At 43.6% G+C, this 20,951-nt stretch overlaps 1 protein-coding gene and 1 long non-coding RNA gene across 3 annotated transcripts in view; one reads left to right on the top strand and one right to left on the bottom strand.

Annotated features, from left to right (window-relative positions):
- The window catches only part of LOC102905148 (solute carrier family 5 member 4-like), a 59,325-nt gene that overhangs the window by 18,194 nt on the left and 20,180 nt on the right, over positions 1-20,951 (bottom strand). For both annotated transcript variants that reach the window (XM_042266034.2, XM_042266033.2), the window contains exons 7-10: positions 20,671-20,751; positions 14,730-14,950; positions 6,192-6,327; positions 4,026-4,133 (exon numbers count right to left, since the gene is read on the bottom strand). In XM_042266034.2, the coding sequence (XP_042121968.2) occupies positions 4,026-4,133; positions 6,192-6,327; positions 14,730-14,950; positions 20,671-20,751 (546 nt within the window). The remainder of the gene's footprint in view (positions 1-4,025; positions 4,134-6,191; positions 6,328-14,729; positions 14,951-20,670; positions 20,752-20,951) is intronic.
- Positions 8,943-10,109, top strand: LOC143270044 (uncharacterized). The gene is made up of 2 exons (XR_013046914.1): positions 8,943-9,083; positions 9,998-10,109. It is a non-coding gene; the product is annotated as an uncharacterized LOC143270044 (long non-coding RNA).

Genomic DNA, 20,951 nt, shown 5'->3' on the forward strand with positions numbered 1-20,951 from the left:
TACTACAGCCCTATGTGATGGACGCCATTGCTTATGCCCCAGCTTGGAAAAGTCCTTGCTATATAAGATATTGGACTCTTCATTCTCGGTTAAGTGGGCATATGGTGCCTACCATGAGGCCGCTAAGGGACAGAGTAAGCAGGTGAGTTCATGCAATGCCCAAAGAGAGAAAACATTCGCCCAACAATATAGAAATGTAACAACTTGGTACCACTACCTGGGAGGCTGCCTGGGAAGGGGGATATGTTGTGTGATATTTTATTTGTGTTCTGACAAATAAAGCTTGCCTGGAGATCAGAGGGTGGAGCTAGCCACTAGTTAACCATAGTGGCCAGGCAGTAGAGGCACATGCCTTTAATCCCAGCACTAGGAAGGTGGAGACAGGAATAGAAGAGGGGTGGAGACAGAAAATTGGCCCCCTTCAGTCAGAGGATTTGTAGAGGTAAAAAGTGACTGTGGCTGCTCCTTTGCTTCTCTCATCTTTCAGCTTTCATCTGACTCCAGGTTTTTACTGAATAAGACTAGTTAGGATTGCGCTTCATATGGCACCCAAATGTTCAGCAAGAACTTCCATGAAAAGTCTGGAAAGGCTTTAAAAAGGATTTTAAACACACAAAAACAGTCAAAACTCAGCTTCTTGATAACTGCTTCTTCTTGGGTAGGCTCTATTTGCTAGTGGCAAGCGGAGAGGCGTGGCTCCTTTAAGAGACAGATTCCTGACTCAGTGCTATCAGCAAAAACTGCATTAAGAGGACCTGCTACCAAACACTTGGTGGGGTTTGTGAGCCATGAGCAGTGGGCTACTCAATGGCAGCATGGACCAGAAGCTCTTAGGGAACCAGGCAGGGCAGAGGTAGAGGTCCTATCCTCACCACTTAGCAGTTTCAAGGCTCATGTAGTCAGAAAAAGACAGAGATATGCAATAAAGACAGATTCCGATGGTGGGAAAAAAAACAATCTCTAAATGGTTTACAGTTTGTTTGAAAAATGTGCATAGACTTGGGAGAGAGAAGAGAAAGGGTAGAAATAGTCATAAATTTTAAAAAGTGATTAAAAAATAATAGTAAGTTCATAGCAGCACTATTTGTAATAGCCAGAACCTGGAAACAACCTAGATGCCCGTCAATGGAAGAATGGATGAAAAAAATGTGGTACATATACACAATGGAGTACTACTCAGCAGAGAAAAACAATGAAAGCATGAAATTTGCAGGCAAATGGATGGAACTAGAAAATATCATCCTGAGTGAGGTAAACCCAAACCCAGAAAGACAGTCCTGGTATGTACTCACTCATAAGTGGGTTCTAGATATAAAATAAAGAACAATCAGACCACAACCCATAGAACCATGGAGGCTATATATATAGCATGGAGGTCCCTAGGACGACTGTGGCTTATAATAAATATTGGTTTTACTCAATTATTTAAGAAAAAAATAACCAAACGAATGGAAACACATGAACTATGAACCAAAGGCTGAGGGGCCCCCAGCTGGATCAGGCCCTCTGAATAGGTGAGACAGTTGATTGTCTTGATTTGTTTGGGAGGCAACTAGGCAGTGGAACCAAGTCCTGTGCTCATTGCATGAGTTGGCTGTTTGAAACCTGGAGCTTATGCAGGGACGCTTGGCTCAGTCTGGGAGGAGGGGACTGGACCTGCCTGGACTGAGTCTACCAGGTTGATCACAGTCCTCGGGGGAGGCTTTGCCCTGGAGGAGGTGGGAATGGGGGGTGGGCTGGGGGTAAGGGGAGGGGGGGAGAACAGGGGAATCCGTGGCTGATATGTAGAACTGAATGGTATTGTAAAATAAAATAAAAGGAAAAAATAATAATAGTAGTAAAGTCTTTAAAAAGGGAATAGAATAAAAATATAAGCCAAGTAAAGATGGAAAATACACAGAGTCTGGACTCTATATTTTATTGGGTTGTCTTTGGATTTTTGACTGTTAATGGGAAAATAACTGATGACATTCGATTGTGAAAGCTACTAAATTAAACCAACCTATGTATTTTAAAAATATCTTGACTTCAAATTTTAAGTCAAAAGATATATTGCTTTGTGAAAGAGGTTCTGCTTTTATTTCCACAGAAAATGAGAGGCTCTGGATTCATCCTGGGTTAAGAAAAATCAGGTTTGATTAAGGAAGACCCCCTGAAAAATCTCCAATGGGAGCAGATGGCCCAGATGATCCAATGTTTCAGAGCACCTCTGTGGCAGTTTCCTCTGAGTTCTACATCCTCTCAGCTTCAAGGTTGCTGGCTGAGATGATCAGCCTCATGGAATTCTCCAGTCAGGATTTGACCATAATCCTGAATTTTCCCAGGGTCTCACAAAGATTACCAGTGTCCCCAATTAGCAGGAAGTAGTCTAGAGAACTACACCCACATTCCCAAAAGATGGGTTATGGATATTTATTATCATTTAAGAAGAGTTGGGTACAAGTTGCTATTGGTAATGGTCAAGGAAAAAGCTGAACAAAGGAGATTAGATTCAGGGATCTCATGGTAAAAAGAAAAGGGGGTATAGAAATATGGTAATACAAGTTAGGATAGAAAGTGAATTAGGTACAACACTTTGAACTCACCAAGATAGGATTGACAATAGAGCGTTTTCTCTGAATTTGTCAAATGCTAATGGATTAAACATTGTTAATGTAATTATCGCCTGTACATATTTGTATATAGTTATTGTACTTAATGTATAATAGTTTTTCTATGTTAGTTAAAACCTTTGCTTTTTGTTTTGACAAAAAGGGAGAAATGCGTGATATTTTGTTTCTGTCCTGACAAACAAAGCTTGCCTGGAGATCAGAGGGTAGAGCTAGCCACTAGTTAATCATAGGGGCCAGGCAGTGGTAGCACACACCTTTAATCCCAGCACTTGGGAGAAGGAAGCAGAAAGATCATGAGTTGAAGGCCACTCTGGACTACATTAGGTTGAACTAATCTAAAAGAGAAACAGAGCCAGACAGTGGTGGTGCATGTCTTTAATCCCAGCACTAGGGATGTAGAAACAGGAATATAAGGTGGGTGAAGAGGATCTTGGCCCCATTTGGTCAGAGGATTTGTAGAGGTAAGAAGTGACTGTGGCTGCTCCTTTGCTTCTCTGACCTTTCAGCTTTCACCCTAACATCTGACTCTGGGTTTTTAATTGAATAAGACTAGTTAGGATAGTGTTTCAGGGGTGGCTCTGTTTGAAAATTTCTTTGTGCTATCAGGAGATAGCACAATATCTAAAGGTATCTGAAGGTAACCAGGACCTCACCTGGACGCCCCCCACGGCAGTACCATAACTGACTTTAAAAGGCCCTTCAAGGCTGGAAGACACAGACTGGGATTCTAGAATTGGCTCTCCTTCAAGCACTACTCCCAGTCAAAGCCCTGGCTGCTCTAGCACAGGACACTTCCCAAGGCTCAGATTCAGAGTCAGACAGCTCCCTTCCTAGACTGCAGCATGGTCAGTATTGAAGTTTATGGAAATGTTGCTCTCAAGAGCTGACACAGATGTTGTTGTCGTCTTTAAAAATATTTATTTGATCGTTTTACCAGAATCTGCAAAACAAGGAGATAGATGCAAAGGCTCATTGTCCACCTAATAATGAGCATTATCTGACTGCTAAATAACTGCCTGGCTCTTTAACTAATTCCACTGTGCAATAAGCAACTTGAGGACAGCACTCTTCTTGCTGGTGTTTGTTCTCTGGGGCTTAAAACAATGACTTACACTACAAGGAACGGATTTTCTGGAAAAAAAAAAATGAGCAGATGGCATAAATAATACAACTGGTGTGTGCAGGTTGTGCCTCCATGAGGATGCACACTTCCAGTGTTGGAAGGAAGGCAAGGGCCTATGCTCCTACCTGAGTAAAGCAAGCTTGCTCCAGTGCTAACCGCTCCCAATACACAGACTGCCTCTACATGCAGAATGATGGGCTGGTTGGTAAGGAAGCCAACCTGTATTCTCACTCCTACCTGTCTCTCCAATGAGAGTCATGTAGCTCTTGGTGGAAGGGCCCACTTCTTACCAGAAGGCATCACTCCTAGCACCAGCACTGGATAAGCGAGGGTACTACAACCAGTTCGTCGGCCACAGAACTTCTGACATTCTGAAGGTACAACACATGCCACTTGATCTGCAGCAAGAAGGAATGGTCACATAAACATTGTGGTTTAGAGTTCTCAAATCTGAGCTGGGGGTAAGGGAAGCAGATTAGGAAGCACATGTATAAAGGTAGATGTCAGATTCCTGGTCCATTGGAGATTTATCCAGTTCATGATCCTTCTACACATTCGAACAAAGAGCTCAGGATCCTAGAAGTCAAATGACCTGATCCTTCTACTGACCCAAGGGCAAGCCATGGGACCTCTACAAGGCTTTCAAAGATCTCAACGAAGTGTTAAGGAAATCTATGAACCACCCACCATGTACTAACATTGGAACCACCCAGAAACTCATTACCTTTGCCCCAAGATGGGCATGATTCACCATAATAAATTGGACTCCAAGTCTTGGAAAGCAGAGGGGCCAGTTTTCCAATTTATCAAAAAGAAACATCTATGAACTCTAACAACACTGCTTGATTACTGAAGAGCAAATAGAGAAATGTTGAGACTCCTCTCTATTAAAGCTGGGGGGAAAAGGGGGCACAGGAAGAGAAGCATGTCTCAGGGCAGACTGAAGGGTGGGATAGAGTGAGAGATGGCCACTGCTCATTTTACTTAGCACTAAAAATTGTTCTGAGTTCCTTTGGCCTTGTCAAAAGCACTTAGCAGTATGCAGTCCTAGAAGTCACTTGCTCTACCTGGGCTGCTAGTTTTTGGTGAACTTAACCCAAGCTAGGACCATCTGGGAAGAGAAAACCTCAATTAAGAAAATGTCCCCATCAGATTGGCCCACAGGCAAATCTATGAGGCATTTTCTTTCTTTTTTAATATATATATTTGTATTTATTTATTATGTAGACAGCATTCTGTCTGCATGTATACCTGTGGGCCAGAAGAGAGTGCCAGATCTCATTACAGATGGTTGTGAGCTACCATGTGGGTGCTGGGAATTGAACTCAGGACCTCTAGAAGAGCAGTTAGTACTCTTAACCACTGAGCCATCTCTCCAGCCCTGGCATTTTCTTAATTAATGATTGATGGGAGAGAACCTAGCTTACTGTGGGTGGTGCCACCCCTGGGCACAGGGTGGGGGTTCTAGGTCATATAAGAAAGCAAGCTGAGCAAGCCATGAGGAGCAACAGTAAGTAGCTTTCCTCCATGGCCTCTGCTTCAGCTCCTGCCTCTACATTCCTGTCTTGAGTCCCTGCCCTGATGTCCCTCAGTGATAGACAGTCATCTGAAAATATAAGATAAACAAACCCTCCCCCCCCCAAGTTACTTCTAGTTATGGTGTTTTATCACAGCAACAAGAATTAACTAGGACACTACTCTTGCGGCCATACCTACCAGGCTAGTAAATGTTCCCTTACCTAATGAATAAGCAGACTCGCATTACCTGAGAGACAGGTCAAGCTAGCCAAACTCAGTTGATATTGGGGGTGAAATACATTATGGAATTCTGATCACTCATTGGGAGAAGTGGGTAATTGTTAATAGCTTTTAATAGAAAGAAGGAAGGCCAGCTGGGCAGTGGTGGCACACGCCTTTACTCCCAGCACTTCAGAGGCAGAGCCAGGAAGATCTATGTGAGTTTGAGGCCAGCCTGGTCTTCAGAGCAAGATCCAGGACAGGCACCAAAACTACAAAAGAATGAGGGTCTTTCTCCAAGTCTTTCTTTCCTTCCACCCACATCAACCTCTCCCAAATTGTCTCACGAGTTCAGTGAGTGCTGGGAATGCTCCGTCTAGGGCTGTGAGAAATGCTTACTGCATCAGAGATCCCAGCACAGCCCCTGATGCACACAGCATAAGGCCTGTGAAGTGACAGAGTAATCCAGATTCCTGAAGACTGTCCCGAAGTTGTGTCTGGGTCTCTGGTGGGGGGAACGTGACTGTCTCATTGGGGGAAGTGCTTGGATCTGTTCATTCTTTTCTTATCGCTCTGGGGTTCCTGTACTGCTGTCCATCTCAAGAGTTTCTACTCAAACACACTCTGAAGAGGCACTTGAGGCAATTCAGTAATTAGTATACCACGGGAGACCCGGTAGTTCAAATATCTCTAAGAGCATGTCAGGATCAAGAATTTACCTGGGAACAGGATGCGGCTGATCATCCCTGGCATCACCATGAGGAACATGGGCAGTAGCTTCAGGTACCCATACAAGAGGCAGCCGCCTTTCATATGAAGCCTGCTCTTTCCTGCCAGGAGCCTCTGGACAGAAATCTGCCAGAGAAAGACAAGCGGGTGGAGTCAATGGTGTAGTGGGTGGAGTCAATGGTGTAGTGGGTGGAGTCAATGGTGTAGTGGGTGGAGTCAGTGGTGTAGGGGGTGGAGTCAGTGGTATAGTGGGTGGAGTCAATGGTGTAGTGGGTGGAGTTGGTGGCATATAAGGGCCCAAGCTCCCTCTGCTCAGGTAGGATACTTGTGTCTATCTGTAGTGACAGCAGGATACACATTCTGGTGGGTTTACTAGATGGTCAACATGCATCCAAATAATGTACTGAATGTTATGCTTTTAAAGAATATTCAAATAGTGGTAAAATATGCCCATGGTGACTTAAAGGCACTGGATACAAAATAGTGTATATACTGTGATATTGAGTCTAGAAAAAAAATCCACAAGAATGAATCAGTGTGATAATGTGATTTAGCAGTAAAAGGATTAGCAGATAAGATTTTTGTTGTTTGTTGCTTTCTTTACATTTTCTTTATTTTCAAAGTACATTTGTTTAATAATCGGGGAAGAATGGAATTGTGATACTGTCCCATGTGACAGGAACTGAATCTTGAGAGATCTACAGGCAGCTGCTTCTGGCCTCTGGGTGGAGAGGTGCCAAAGTTGAGCTTGTGGAGGGAATACCATTCCTGGCCACAGAACAGCTGGTCTCCCATGGAAAGTACCCAAATTGAAATTGTGTAAAAGAAATCCTGACATGGAAACCATAAATGAAATTACAGCACATCGTCTTGAATTTGCAGAAGGAAAGAGGGTAGCATGCAAAAGGAAAAAGAGCCGAGAGTTATTATCATTCCTGAAGTAGGAAGAATCCTCAGATCTAGCAGTCATGGTGAATCCTAAACAAAACAGGGCACAGAACAGCTGGTCTGTCTCCTATGGAGTGACAGCATGAGGGTAGAAATGTGATCCCTGTACTGAGGGTGACCACATTAAATCCGTCCACAGGGAGTCCTAAGCACATCCGTGTACTGTCAACTGTAACTGAGGGAAAAGTCATTTTAAAATGCTGGTGGGCCAAACTGTTTACAGATTTCTGTCACTTTTTCCCAATTAAATGCTTGTTTGTTTGGTTTGGTTTTGGTTTGAGACAGGGTTTCTCTATGTAGCCCTGGCTGTCATGGAACTCACTCTGTAGACCAGGCTGGCCTCGAACCCAGAAATCCATTTGCCTTTCAATTTTAATAAAAATTAAAAAATTTTACTAGAATTCTGGGCAGTGGTGGTGCATGCCTTTAAAATCCCAGCACTCAGGAGGCAGAGGTAAGTGACTCTCTGAGTTTGAGGCCAACCTGGTCTACAGCGTAAGTTCCAGGACAGCCAGGGCTATAAGGAGAAACCTTGTCTCAAAAAACAAAACAAAACAAAAAAATCAGTTAGCGCATGGGGTAAAACTCAGAACATTGAGTTATACCTACATCACTAAGATCCTGGATTCCAACCCCAGCAACCACAAATTTGTTTTTTCTTAAACAATTTCCTTCACAATTTAGGCAGTTATGTATTCTACTCCTGTGCTTTTAATGAGTAGCCTTATATTTTCAACATGGAAACAACATAAAGTAAATTAATATCCCTTCCATCTTCTGCATAATTCAATGTCTTTAGACAGATTAACTACAATCTGTGGTGTCAAGCTCATTTTAGTTTTATCATGTTGTATTAAGGATGATGGTGGTGGTGGTGTCGATGATAAAGATGATGATGATTATAGTGCTTGGAACCAAATTCAGGACCTTGAATGCTAAGTGAAGATTCTATTGCTGAATTACATCCCTGGTCCTTGGCTTTAGTGGATAAGATCTTTTTTTTAATCTTTGAGAATTTCACACAGGTATGCAATAAAATATGATCATATCCATTCCACACTGGCCCCCTTCAGCTTCCTATGGATCCCATCAACGTATCTCCCTCCCATGTCTGTGTCATCTTTTTTGTTTGTTTGTCTGTAACAATTCACTAAGTTCTGTTATTACCATCTATATGTACATGAGTGTGAGGCCACCCCCTGGAGCATGGGCAACCTACTGTGGTCACACCTCCACAAACAATAATTCTCCCTCCCCCAGAATCTAGCAACTGCAGATAGCTCCTCAGTTAGGGATAGGGACTCATGAGTTCCTCCATCATCCATACAGGAATTTTGGGTGACTTTTGGCTGGCTTGATAGGTCAAAACATAGAAAATAAACTTAAAAAATTGTGAAAATCAATAATGTGGATGAAAGAAAGTCAACACGGAAAAAAGAGAGGCAGGGAGAGGGAGGAGAGATTAATAACACTTAGGATATTTGAAAAAGCCATGGGAAAACATTATTTCATGATTATCTCAAAATAAAGCTGGACCTGGTGGCACATACCTTCCATCCCAGTACTCAGGAGGAAGAGGCAGGCAAATCTCTGAATTTAAGGTCTAGTCTATAGAGTGCATTCCAGGTCGGCCAGGGCTACATAGAGAAACCCTGTCTCGAAAACCAAAAAGCAAAACAAAATACATAACATATAAGGAAGCCACCAGACCTCCTCCCTACCCTGTTGAATTCTTATTCCTCTGAAAACATGAGCCAATATAACCTCTTTCTTCAATAGGTTGCTTTGGGTCATGTTATCACAGCCATGTAAGAGTAACAAATACAGAAGTTGGTACAGAGAGTGAGCTGTTACTGTGGAGAACCTGGCCATGTTATTCTTTGGAGGAATGTGGAAGACTTTGGAACCTTGGATTAGAAAAACAGTTGAATGCTGTAAGTAGAGTTTAGTTGTTGTTGTTATTTTGGTTAAGACGGGGTTTCTCTGAGTAGCCCTGGCTGTCCTGGAAGTCCCTCTGTAGACCAGGCTAGCCTCAAAGAAAGAGATCCTCCTGCCTCTGCCTCCGGAGTACTGAGATTAAATGCATGTGCTCCCACCCCCAGCTCTAAACAGAATTTACAGGACCGTTCTAGTAGGAGCCGGAAAGATTGTAGTGCAGAGAGCAATGTGGACTATGGAGGCCTGGGACAAGAGGTTTCGGACAGGAGCAATCTTTAGCGCTGCACTAGAGGCGATTAAAGAACCTGGCTGCCTTCTGCCCATATTCTAACGATTTACCTGAGGCTAAATTGAAAAGTAATGGACTTATTTCTTTGGTGGAGGAAGTTTCAAGACAGCATACTATTCGATCTGTAGCATGGCTGTTATTAGTAATGCATGTGCAGGTTTAAAATGAAAAAGAGAAAGTTGGGCAGAAATAAATACGAAAATGTGCAGTTTGGAGGGGGAAAAGAACACTAGGAAACTTAATGGTACAGCCCTGAGAGGCCATTATAGGATACTATGAAAGTGAATCCCGGGTTTCAGTGAAGAGCCCAAGATGCCAGAGTGTTAGAGGTGCCAGAGCCAGGGGATATCTGCCAAAGAGATCCAGGGATTGAGCCATCCAGCGATTGAACCAGCCCAAAGAGAGATGTACTTTGCAGGCTGCAAGGCTGGTGAGGCACAAACGTCTAAGCTCTTTGACACAGGAAGTCACAGGATTTGGTGTTTGCTCTGCCGGGTCCTGGTCTTCTTTTGGTCCAGAGTTTCCTCCCTACGCTCCCAATGTTCTCTTTTGAAATGGTAATGTCTACTCCAGCTCACTGTATGTTGCAAGTACATAATTTGCTTTTTTTTAATTTTACAGAGGTTTATAATGAAGAGATCGCCTCAAAAGAGACTTTGGACTTCGGAACTATTGAAAAGACCTTGGGGACTTGGACTGCATGCATTTTGAATTACAAAATATTGTGAGCTTATGGAGGTCTGGAAGGCGGTGGTTTGAATGAGAACGCGCGCGCGGCCCCCCCCCCCACGTCCCGTCAGCTCAGATATCTGAACACTTGATCCCAGGTTGGTGGCGATCTTTGAGGAGTTTAGGATGTGTGCCCTTGCTGAAGAACGTGGTATGTCAGCTTGCTCTGTGTGCCCTTGCTGAAGAGCGTGGTATGTCAGCTTGCTCTCTCTGCTTGTGTTTGAAGATGTGAGCTCACAGCTCCTGCCACGTCTGCCTCTCGCTGCTATACCTCTTCCCTGCCATGATGAACTGTTCTCACTCTGCAACTCTGCCAAAATAAGCTCTTTTCTTCTTATTTTGGCCATGGCGTTTTGTTTTGTTTTGTTTTTATGGTAACAGAAAAGTAGTAGAACTATCTAATAAAATCTTCAGTACCAGGCATGAAAAACCTCCCTTCATGCTTTTCATTGGGGGAATCCAAGAGATTCCCAAAACAATGTATGCTATGGCCATTGTCCTTGGTTTCCTCCCATAAGGTAAGATACTATTGCTGAAGACACCCCATACTTCAGACATAGGACGTAGAGAAACTGACCTAGAAGCATGTGACCAGAAGGTGTTATACAAGCTGCCAAGGGAGAAAAGCAATCAATAGTCCTACCAAGCTGTAAACACGAATCTTAAAAGGTCTTATTAATAAAAAGCAAACCTGGAGGCAGGTATTGGGGTGAACGCTGAAAGATCAGAGAAACAGAACCAGCCACAGCCAACCTCATCTCGCCAATTCCTCAGCTGATCTCGTTTCCTCAAACTGGAAGCCTCTGTATCCTCATCCTAATGGATCTCAGCTGAACTGCTGCTCAAAAGCCTAAAAGCTTAACTGACCCTAGTTCCTGGTTTTCCTGCCTTATATACCTTTCTGCTTTCTGCCATCACTTCCTGGGATTAAAAGCATGTGTCACCATGCCTGGATGTTTCCAGTGTGGCTTTGAACTCACAGAGATCCGGGTGGATCTCTGCCTCCAGAATGCTAGGATTAAAGGTGTGTGTGTGCCACCATTCTCTGGCCTCTGTGTCTATCTAGCAGCTGTTCTGTTCTCTGACCCCCGATAGTTTATTAAGGTGCACAATATATTGGGGGACACAATATCACCACATGAAGCTCTAAAGCCTAGACATCACAGCAATAACCAGCATAGCAAGATATCCTCCACAGTGCAATAGTGGCACTTATATCTCAGGGATAAACAGCAGCTGTCTCATTGCATTCAAGGCCCACTCAGTTGGAAGGAATCCGTGCCTGGTACTGTAAACCTAGCCAACTACCCCTGGCTGATGAGATCACAGACCCTAGAGGAACCTACTCCTGCCACTTTCCTAAGTCAGCTTTTTTTTTAAGATTTATTTATTCATTATGTATACAGTGTTCTGCCTGCATGCATATCTGCACGCCAGGAAAGGACATCAGATCTTATTATAGATGGTTGTGAGCCACCATGTGACTGCCAGGAATTGAACTCAGGACCTTTGGAAGAGCAGCAAGTGCTCTTAATCTCTGAGTCATCTCTCCAGTCAGTTTTAATTTTTAACTATATTCTAAATACTTACTCATTTTAATATTTTCATATCTTTTATGTATTTTAATTAAAATAGAATTATGCCAGGGTCCTTGCAAGTGTCAAAGTCGGCAAGGAAGTGATCCGTGCAAGGTGAAGAGTGAAACTCAGGTCAACACTACTTTAGTAGGTGTTGGGTCAAAGACTCCCAGCGACTGACCTCACAGTTTGTTTTCCTTACACATTTAAGCACAGTGAAACCTTGGGGAAAGTCTCCATCCACATGACAATTATCACAACAAGCTTCAGGGATGGTTACATTGAAACTCCCTTGCAAAGTACATCTCTATAGCAATGCACCTGTGACCTTGACAATAATAACGAGTTCTATGCCTGGCAGTGGTGGCACATGCCTTTAATCCCAACACTCGGGAGGCAGAGGTAGGTGGATCTCTGAGTTCAAAGTCAGCCTGGTCTACAGAGTGAGTTCCAGGACAGCCAGGCCTACACAGAGAAACCCTGTCTCAACCACCAACCCCTGGCCCCCACCAAAATGAGTTCTTTTGACTGATAAACAGTGCGCAGGGTAAGGGTCTAGGAAGGAAGGATTTATAATAAGCATAGGAATAGATTTTTATTGATGCAAAGTACACAGAACCTTTTTCATAAGGATGGGTTCTATTCACTGAGAGACTGAAGATAAGGGCCTAAACAATGTTCAGTATTTGGGGGGATTCAGGAAGGCTGGCTCCACAGAATAGTGAAAGATCACTAGGTTGTTAGTCAACATCCACTCCAGCCTTCCAGGTGACCTGGCATCAACCATTTTCTTCTCTTGTAGGAGAAAGGCCTGTGTGTTTAACAGTTCTGGTTCCTCTAAGGCTCTCTCTAAGCTGTGCCTCCTAAGAATTACATTGCCTTCCCCTTCCTTTTCCTCTTTTCAGTTCCTCCCCAGCTACCCTCACTCTAGTCCTCCTCTACTCTCAAGTTGATAGCCTTTTTCTTTATTGTTGTTAGATACATGTGTGTGTTATGTGTATGCACAAGTATATGTATATGCAGCCTGCTGAGTCTATTTTCATTGTTGGTGTGTATATGGTTTCAAGGCTGCCTACTCTGCATTGGACAATGAGTAAAAGTGCTCATCCTTACAACCACAAATAAATGTAGTTCCCACCCTAGTCAAAGAAGTTTCTTTTTGCAGCAGATGGAGACCACTACAAATCCTGTCTTAGTCAGTGTTCTATTGCTGTGAAGAGACACCATGAGCAAGGCAATTCTTATGAGAGAAAGCATTTAATTGGGGCTGGCTTACTGTTTCTGGGGTTTACTCCATTATCATCATGGAGCATGGTGGCATGCAGGCAGACATGGTGCTGGAGAAGTAGCTGAGGGTTCTACACATGGATCCAAAGAGAGCAGGAGGACAGAGATACGGGACCTGGTTTGGGCTTTCAAAATCTCAAAGCCTGTCCCTAGGGGCACACTTCCTCCAATAAGCCCATACCTCCTGATCCTTCTCAAGTAGTGCCACTCCTTGATAACTAAGTATTCAAATATACGAGCCTCTGGGGCCATTCTTCTTCAAACCACCACAGGTATCCAACCCCAACTGATCCATCTGCAATGCAACTCCTGCACCCAAGGCTCAGGGAACACTGGAGAAGACAGGGTAGAAATATTGTAAGAGCCAGGGGATTAGCACATCTTCTGCTTTTAAATAGTGCCTTCTTTTTTTGTTTTGTTTGTTTTGTTGTTTTTCAAGACAGGGTTTCTCTGTGTAACTGTGGCTGTCCTGAAACTCACTCTGTAGACCAGGCTGGCCTCGAACTCACAGAGATCCGCCTGCCGCTGCCTCCTGAGTGCTGGAATTAAAGGCGTGGGCCACCACCACCCAGCTTAAATAGTATCTTCTATACATGGCAAGAAAGCTGCACCCACACAAACCTCAACCATATAGTTAAGCTTAAGCTTAGCCTGTAGAATGACCCACCAGATGACATGCCACTGTAGGTGGGGGAAATTTCAAAAGGCCCCACCCCTAGATGAAGGGCTATAAGCAATCAATGGCTTTTGAGAGAAGGAGAATCATTCTTCTTCAGTCCTAATAGGTTATCTATTCCCAAGTGGTCCACACAGAAGACACACACATGTGAGCAACATTGGAATCAGCAGATTATGTATACATATGTGTGTGTATGTATATGTGTGTGTGTGTGTGTGTGTGTGAATGTATAACAATAATAATTAAAGAAAAGGCAATGAAAAGAGAGGGAGGTGGGGGACATGGGAGGAGTGGGAAGAGGAGACAGGGAGGGGTGGAATTGATGTAAAACACAGTATTCATGTATAAAATTCTCAAAAAACATTTAGGCATGAAAGATATCAGTAATCTATAAAAAAGAAATTCTCCCAATCTGTAAAATACATGGAAATTTCATATAAAGCTAAAGTCTCTGTGGTGGCTTAAAAGAAAATGCCCCCCCAAAAGAATGGCACTATTAGGAGGTATGGCCTTGTTGGAGTAGGTGTGGCCTTGTTGGAGGAAGTGTGTCACTGTGGGGGTGGGCTTTGAGTTCTCCTATGCTCAAGATGCCACCTAGTGTCACAGACCACTTCCTATTGCCTGCAAGATATAAGACTCTCAGCCACCTCTCCAGCACCATGTCTGCCTGCATGCTGCCATGTCCCACCATGATGATAATGGACTGAACCTCTGAACTGTAAGCCACCACAATTAAATGTTTTCCTTTATAAGAGTTGCTGTGGTCATGGTGTCTCTTCACAGCAATAGAAACCCTAACTAAGACAGATGTTTATACCAGGGACTGGTCATGATCTGGACAGTCTCTAAATCACAAAAGCTAGAGAATAGTTCAAAAAGGTTTTATCAGGGCTAAAGTATTATAAACATTTAAATAAGGATAAATTTTACTGTTTATATCAACTGGAAAAAACTATTTTTTACATTATTGAGGCAACAAATACATTAGGAGGCAAACCACGAACAAGCAGGTAAGCCATAGTGGCCTGTATCTACAGGGACATTAAAGGACAATCATGTCATTGACCTTGCATTTAATTACCTGATCAGCACACCCATAGAACAGAGAGACAGTAGTAGCACCTAAGATGAGTGCAGGCCAGGGGATGTCTCCAGAGACACAGCTTCGGAAGATGTGGAAAGCATCTGGACGAGGCATGTAGCACTGTGGCTTGGCAGTCCAGTTCCCCTGTTGGGTCACATTTGGGATGGCTTGGGAATACTTATTCACTAGCCCCTGATATCCTCCTACTTCCTGAATGGCTTTAAAAAACAAACAAACAATGATATTTATCAATTCCTTGAAGGGTAAACAACACACCTAAAGAATGAAGACTGGAAATAAGACCCAGTGTGACCTGCTGGCTCACACTATAAAATGCAACACAGTGATACACAATCAGTACCTCATGTGTGCAAGAAAAGACTAGCTCTTCTCGGGAGAAGAAATGCATTGAGTTGGGTGCCTGGAACCCCACCTCCATTATCTGGTTTCAGAACCCCTCTTTCCAAAGTGTGTGTGCTTTATGAAGAAGGAGTCAAATGATCCCCTTTCCAGTCTTCTGGGGGACCCTGGCTTACTGGCATTCCCTGTCTCCTGATCAACAGCCAGAAGTGAGGAATATACATGAGCCCCCTCCTGAACTGCACAGAATATGTTCTAGAAGGCATTGGAAGTACTATTCCCTTCCACTGGGCTCCTCTAAGTGCAATGTCTGGGAGGTCTCTTATCTACCTGGTCCAATCATAACCCTCAATCCAGCCATGCCTGAAAGTAATATGCTCCTAAAATTTTTATCCATAGAAGCTAAAAGTACTTATTTCATACCAATTTTAACTAAAATTCTGTCATAAATTATCTAAAGAATCTTGATTTTTTTAAGTAGATTAATATTCTTTTTCCTTAGATGCCAACAAAATGTTACACACTCTAGTTAAACTTTCCTTCAGAACTTATGGTATTCTTCCCAGTATTCTAGGCAGTATAAAGTCTTAACATTAAAGTAGTATTTTGTATCTACTAAAATACCTACTATGTTTTAACTATGTTTTATTTTATCCTGGCATGTAAAAACATACTCCCTTGAAACAGAATCAATTTTTATATGAATTAAGATCTATCTGTAAATAAGATTAGTCGACGAAAGAATATAAAATTAATGAAAGATATATCATACTATGGCACTTACAAAAAGTAAACTCATGTCCAATAACAAAAGATAAAATACAAAAATTATAACATGAGAATATCTTTATGAACATTGGATAATTTAAAAACATTTACAACAAGGTATGAGAAGAAATAGAGATAAATTTGAACTCAAAATTTGAAATTTACAATATAAGGTACATTAAAATTCCTTAGACCGAGGGCTCAGGAGGCGGCTCAGTGGATAACAGTGCTTCTTGAGCATGCGTGAGGACCTGGGTGCAGAGTCCCAACACCCACGTAAGAAGCCAGCTGAGTGCCTCTCTGCACAGATGGTTTCCATCTGCCTCAAAAAGCGGCTTTGATGAGGGATAAGAGCTATCTTATCTCTGGGTGGAAGGATAAGTATTTAGAATAGAGTTAAAAATTATCCTGCTTTGAGGCAGTGGCAACAGTAAGTTCTTCTCTAGGGCCCATGGCCTCCCCAGACACAGGTCGTGGGCTAGGTTTACAGTACCGGCATGACTTCCCTCCCATTGGGTGGGCCATAAGTCCAATTAGGTCTCTGTTGGTTTCCCTCAAGATATTAGTGTCACTATTGCAGTTTTGGGGGTATCTTGCCGTTCTTGTCATTGCTGTGACCCATACACAGAGCTCAGCAGGGTCAGAACTCAGTCTAAAGAATGACTCATGGCGAACAATGCCTTGGGGAACTGTGAGAGAGGCTCCAGGAAGAAAGGCAGAGGTGAAGGTCAAACCTCAGGAGCATTCTGTTTCCGGATTGCTCTTGAGCTGTGACAAACATTTACACTCATTTAATAGGACATGTTTATTCTTGTTGGATGTCAGAACACAGCTATAGACCCCAATCTGGTCAGTGTCCCCGGAATATGGATATGGCCTTCTGTCTTGCTTTCATGCTTCCCCAGATATAATCTACAGTATGTGCCAGGCAATTGTGTTTAAATTGATCGGTTCTCAGAGAGTTCTGGAAAGGGCTGCCCTGTTAAATGTGCTTACTGACGTTTATTTACATGTTTTTCCGATCATGTTCGTCTGAACTCAAACAACCGTTCTTGGACCATTGCTTCTTTGTTCCATTCTGGTATAGAAGCACACTGAAACTTCAGTAAGGTTGTCCACAACATTAGACTGTAGTCCGCCCTGGTCTCTCAAGTCCTCAGGTCCCAAGTCTAGCAGACGAGATCTGCATACATTGGCTGAAAAGTCAACGAGTAGGACTTTTGATTACTTTTGTCCCTTGGCAGCTTGTATAGCTCCTTTTAGTATGTAGGGTGGTTAGCTCCAATTGATGCATGTGGGGGGTCCCTGCAGGTGTCACATAGGAAACTCAAAGAGAAAGGTGGAAACCCTGGTGCAGATACGGATCAGACTTGGGGAGTCTAATAACAAGTGGTTTATTCCCAATGTATTTAAGCCCAGTATAGTTTGGGGAAATGTTTACTGGTGTAATACAATCTCCAGTGCACAAGAAAGCAGAATTATAGCCAGGCGGTGGTGGCACACACCTTTGATCCCAGCACTCAGGAGGCAGAGCCAGGCGGATCTCTGGGAGTTCGAGGCCAGCCTGGGCTACAGAGCTAGTTCCAGGACAGGCTCCAAAACTACACAGAGAAACCCTGTCTTGAAAAAACAAAAGAAAAAAGAAAAGAAAAAAGAAAGAAAGAATTACACTGAAACTCAACTCAGGGTACATGTCATTTTCTCCATGAAGATGGGTTCTAGAGATAGGCCGCCTGAACTAGCTGAAGGGCCTAAGGGTATGGCAGACGTCATTTGGGCTATTAGCCACTTGTGGTCCTGGCTGTGGGAGCTTCAGGGAGCCTCTGGCTAGAAGGGTCATTGAGATTACTAGCCTCCTCCAGTCCTGCTTGTAGGAGCTTGATATGGCCTGGCCCAACAGATAACATAGACCACCAGACTGTTCATTGCTCCCAGTTCTCAGCTTTCTGGATGGAAGAACAGGTTTTATGTCTTTCCCAATGGAAAGACAGTCCTATGTGCTTAACATTCCCGGTTTCTCTGAAGATCTGTGGGTGCAAGGACGTTCTTCCATGCTCCCAACAGACACACCTGTGAGCAACCCCTAAACCTATGGCCCAAGGAACATCTCAGAAGAAGGGGAAGCAAGATTGAAAGAGCCCAAAGACCCAAATGTCTTCTGTGACATAGTATCTTCTATATATGCGAGGAAGCTGCACCCACCCATGAAATCTCAAACGGTATGGCCACCTAAACAAGGCCTGCACATGGCGACACAGTTGGCATGCCCATGAGGATGTGGGGCATGAGACGGATTTCCTTCCTAACCCTGCTCCAGCCAGGACTCCATGTTCTAAGACTTTAAGAATTTTGTTCATCTAATAGGCTAAAAAATAATCTCACTTCTCAATTTCATTTGATTTTTCAGCTTCAAAGGTCAAAGTCCCACCTCTAGATGAAGGGCTACAGGCAATTAATGGATGCTGAAAGGGGACAACCAGTCTACTTCAAGCACAAGCTCCCTGATAGGCTATCCAATCCTATTCAGTCAGCCTTAAACACATATCCATATAACAACACTCAAATGTTTATACGTCTACATATGCATAGATGTAAGAATGAAAATTAAAGAAGAAGAGGGCATGAACTTGAGAAGGAACGGCAGGGGACCCAGTGGGAATCGGAGGGAGAGAAAGAAGGAAGAAATGATGAAATATAGTACTCATACATGAAATTCTCCAAAAACAAAACAATAAATAAAGAGCCAGGTGTGGCCGTGTGACCCCCAACACCGTAATGTGTGTAGACGAGAGGATTTCTGGGGCTTGCTGTCTAGACAGCCTAGGGTGGAGGGAGTTAGAGTTGGGAATCCAACCTCAAGGAAAAAGAGCCGAAAGTGCGAGAGCGAAACAACAGCCATTCCCCTCCAGCCTCTCCTCACACCCATGCACATGCACACATGCACACATACCACATTCTTTCAAGCTGCCCTCAGCTCGAAAGAATGCATTCCCTTCATTCCTACAGCACTCCTATACATCAGTGGACAAAAGAAAGCTCTGGGAAGAAATAGAAGAACAAATCAGCAATTCACTAAAAAAAAAAAAAAAAAAAAAGAAAGAAAGAAAGAAAAGGAACTAAATTAACTGAAAAGCACTCAATCTTACCATATCTGGAAACTAAAAAGTAAAACGACACTGAGAAATGAGACACTTTTTTAGCCTATCAAATGAGCAAAACCCTCAACATGGTTCACTGGCTGGAGCAGGGTTAAGAAATCCAGTCGCACACAGCACTGAGACTGTAAGTTAGTACAGACACTAGGGCTATCTATCTCATCTAAGCTGTGGTCATTTCAAGAACGTCAGGCTGAACTAGCATTCTAAACCACACCAGTGCCATTCACAGTGTTAATATGAAACACAGAGAAGACTAATACAATCATTGTTGTTTATTGGCTCTTCTGCCTCCCCACCACCACCACCCAGCTCCCAAATAAATCTCACACGGAAACTTACTCTTAATTATGAATGCCTGGCCTTGGCTTGGCTTTTCTCTTGCCAGCTTTCCTTAACTTAAATTATTCCGTGTACCTTTTGATGAGGGTTCTTTTCCCCCCTCCCCCTACCAGAAAGGATTTCTCTGTGTCACCCTCACTCTGTAGACCAGGCTGGCCTTGAACTCACAGAGATCCACCTGCCTGTGCCTCCTGAGTACTGGGATCAAAGGTGTGCGCCACCACACCACCCGGTTTATCCCATCTACCTTTTGCCTCTGTGCTTTTCCCTTTTCTTCTGTGAATTTACTCTTACTCTGTGGCTTGCTGTGTATCTGGGTGGCTGGGTGGCTGGGTGGCTGGCCCCTGGAGTCTTCCTTCTTCTCTGGCTACTTCCTTCTTCACTCCTCCATCTTTTTTATTCTTCCTTTCCCCAGATTTCTCCTTCTGTATTTTCTCTCAGCCTGCCAGTCCCACCTATTTTTCTCTCCCACCTTGCTATTGGCCATTCAGTTCTTTATTTGACCAGTCAGGTGTTTTAGACAGGCACAGTAACACAGCTTCAGAGAGTTCAACAAATGCAACATAAACTAAAGTAACACACCTTAAAATAATATTCCACAACAAATCATCTCTGTAGGTATGGAAAAAAACTCGTTACAACTCAAAGGTCACTTATGATAAACAGCATGAGCAAAGTAGGAGCCAAAAAGCCTACAAACGGCTGTGCGTCTATAAACAACTTACAGCTAATATTAAATAGTGAAATGTTTAATGTCTTCTCTCTGAGGCTGGAGGTAAGACAAGGATGCCTGTCATCTTCTGTCTCCTGCACCCTACAGGCCAGCTATTATCTCCACTTCTTATTTAGTAAGTATTTAAGTCTTCAGGCTGCACTTTCCCTATGGGACACTTTGTGTGAGGGCCGGAACTTTTGGATGGGGTGTGTGTGATTTATTGGTGAAACAATCATTGAGATCTACGTGACAACATGGACTGCTGCGTGGTGGCCATTTGAGTAGGTAGGCTCACACTGCTCGGAAGGGACCTTCAGCTGACCTTGACAGGCAGAGTCCAGTGGGCAAATGGAAGGGGTTTCCGACTGGAGAACAAGGAAAACACATAGGTTGGGGAGGAGCACTCTGGACCACAGCCCTGGAGTCTTTCACCAGCATTCGACCCCTTGGCTCCTCTTGCTCCTGCCGTGAGGTGGCCTTCAGAACTTTCAGCATGACCTTCGGCCGTGATCAGTCACTTCCTCTGTAAGATGAAGCAGCTGATGGCCCCATGTAACCCTAGACTCAAAGACGCTACCGCTGCGGCCCTCTTACTCACCATAAGCCACCAACAAGGCTGAGCCAAAAAGCATAATACCAGCTTGTAAGGCCTCAACACAAGCCACAGCTGCCAGGCCACCTGAAGAGGAAGAAGAAAGGAAATGGAAACCATGAGTGCTTCTGCTTACAGCAACCTCTCTGTATGCCCCGCCCCGACAGTCACCTGCTCCGAATGCCCTTCCCCCACCCGACCTCCTTTCTGACTTCTCATCCATTTCCATCTGCTTTATCTAACACATCCTGTTTTCTCTACCATTCCTCATGGACTTTTATAGGATT

Source organism: Peromyscus maniculatus, chromosome 21 (assembly GCF_049852395.1).
Source record: "Peromyscus maniculatus bairdii isolate BWxNUB_F1_BW_parent chromosome 21, HU_Pman_BW_mat_3.1, whole genome shotgun sequence".
In the NCBI taxonomy this organism is placed as follows: domain Eukaryota; kingdom Metazoa; phylum Chordata; class Mammalia; order Rodentia; family Cricetidae; genus Peromyscus; species Peromyscus maniculatus.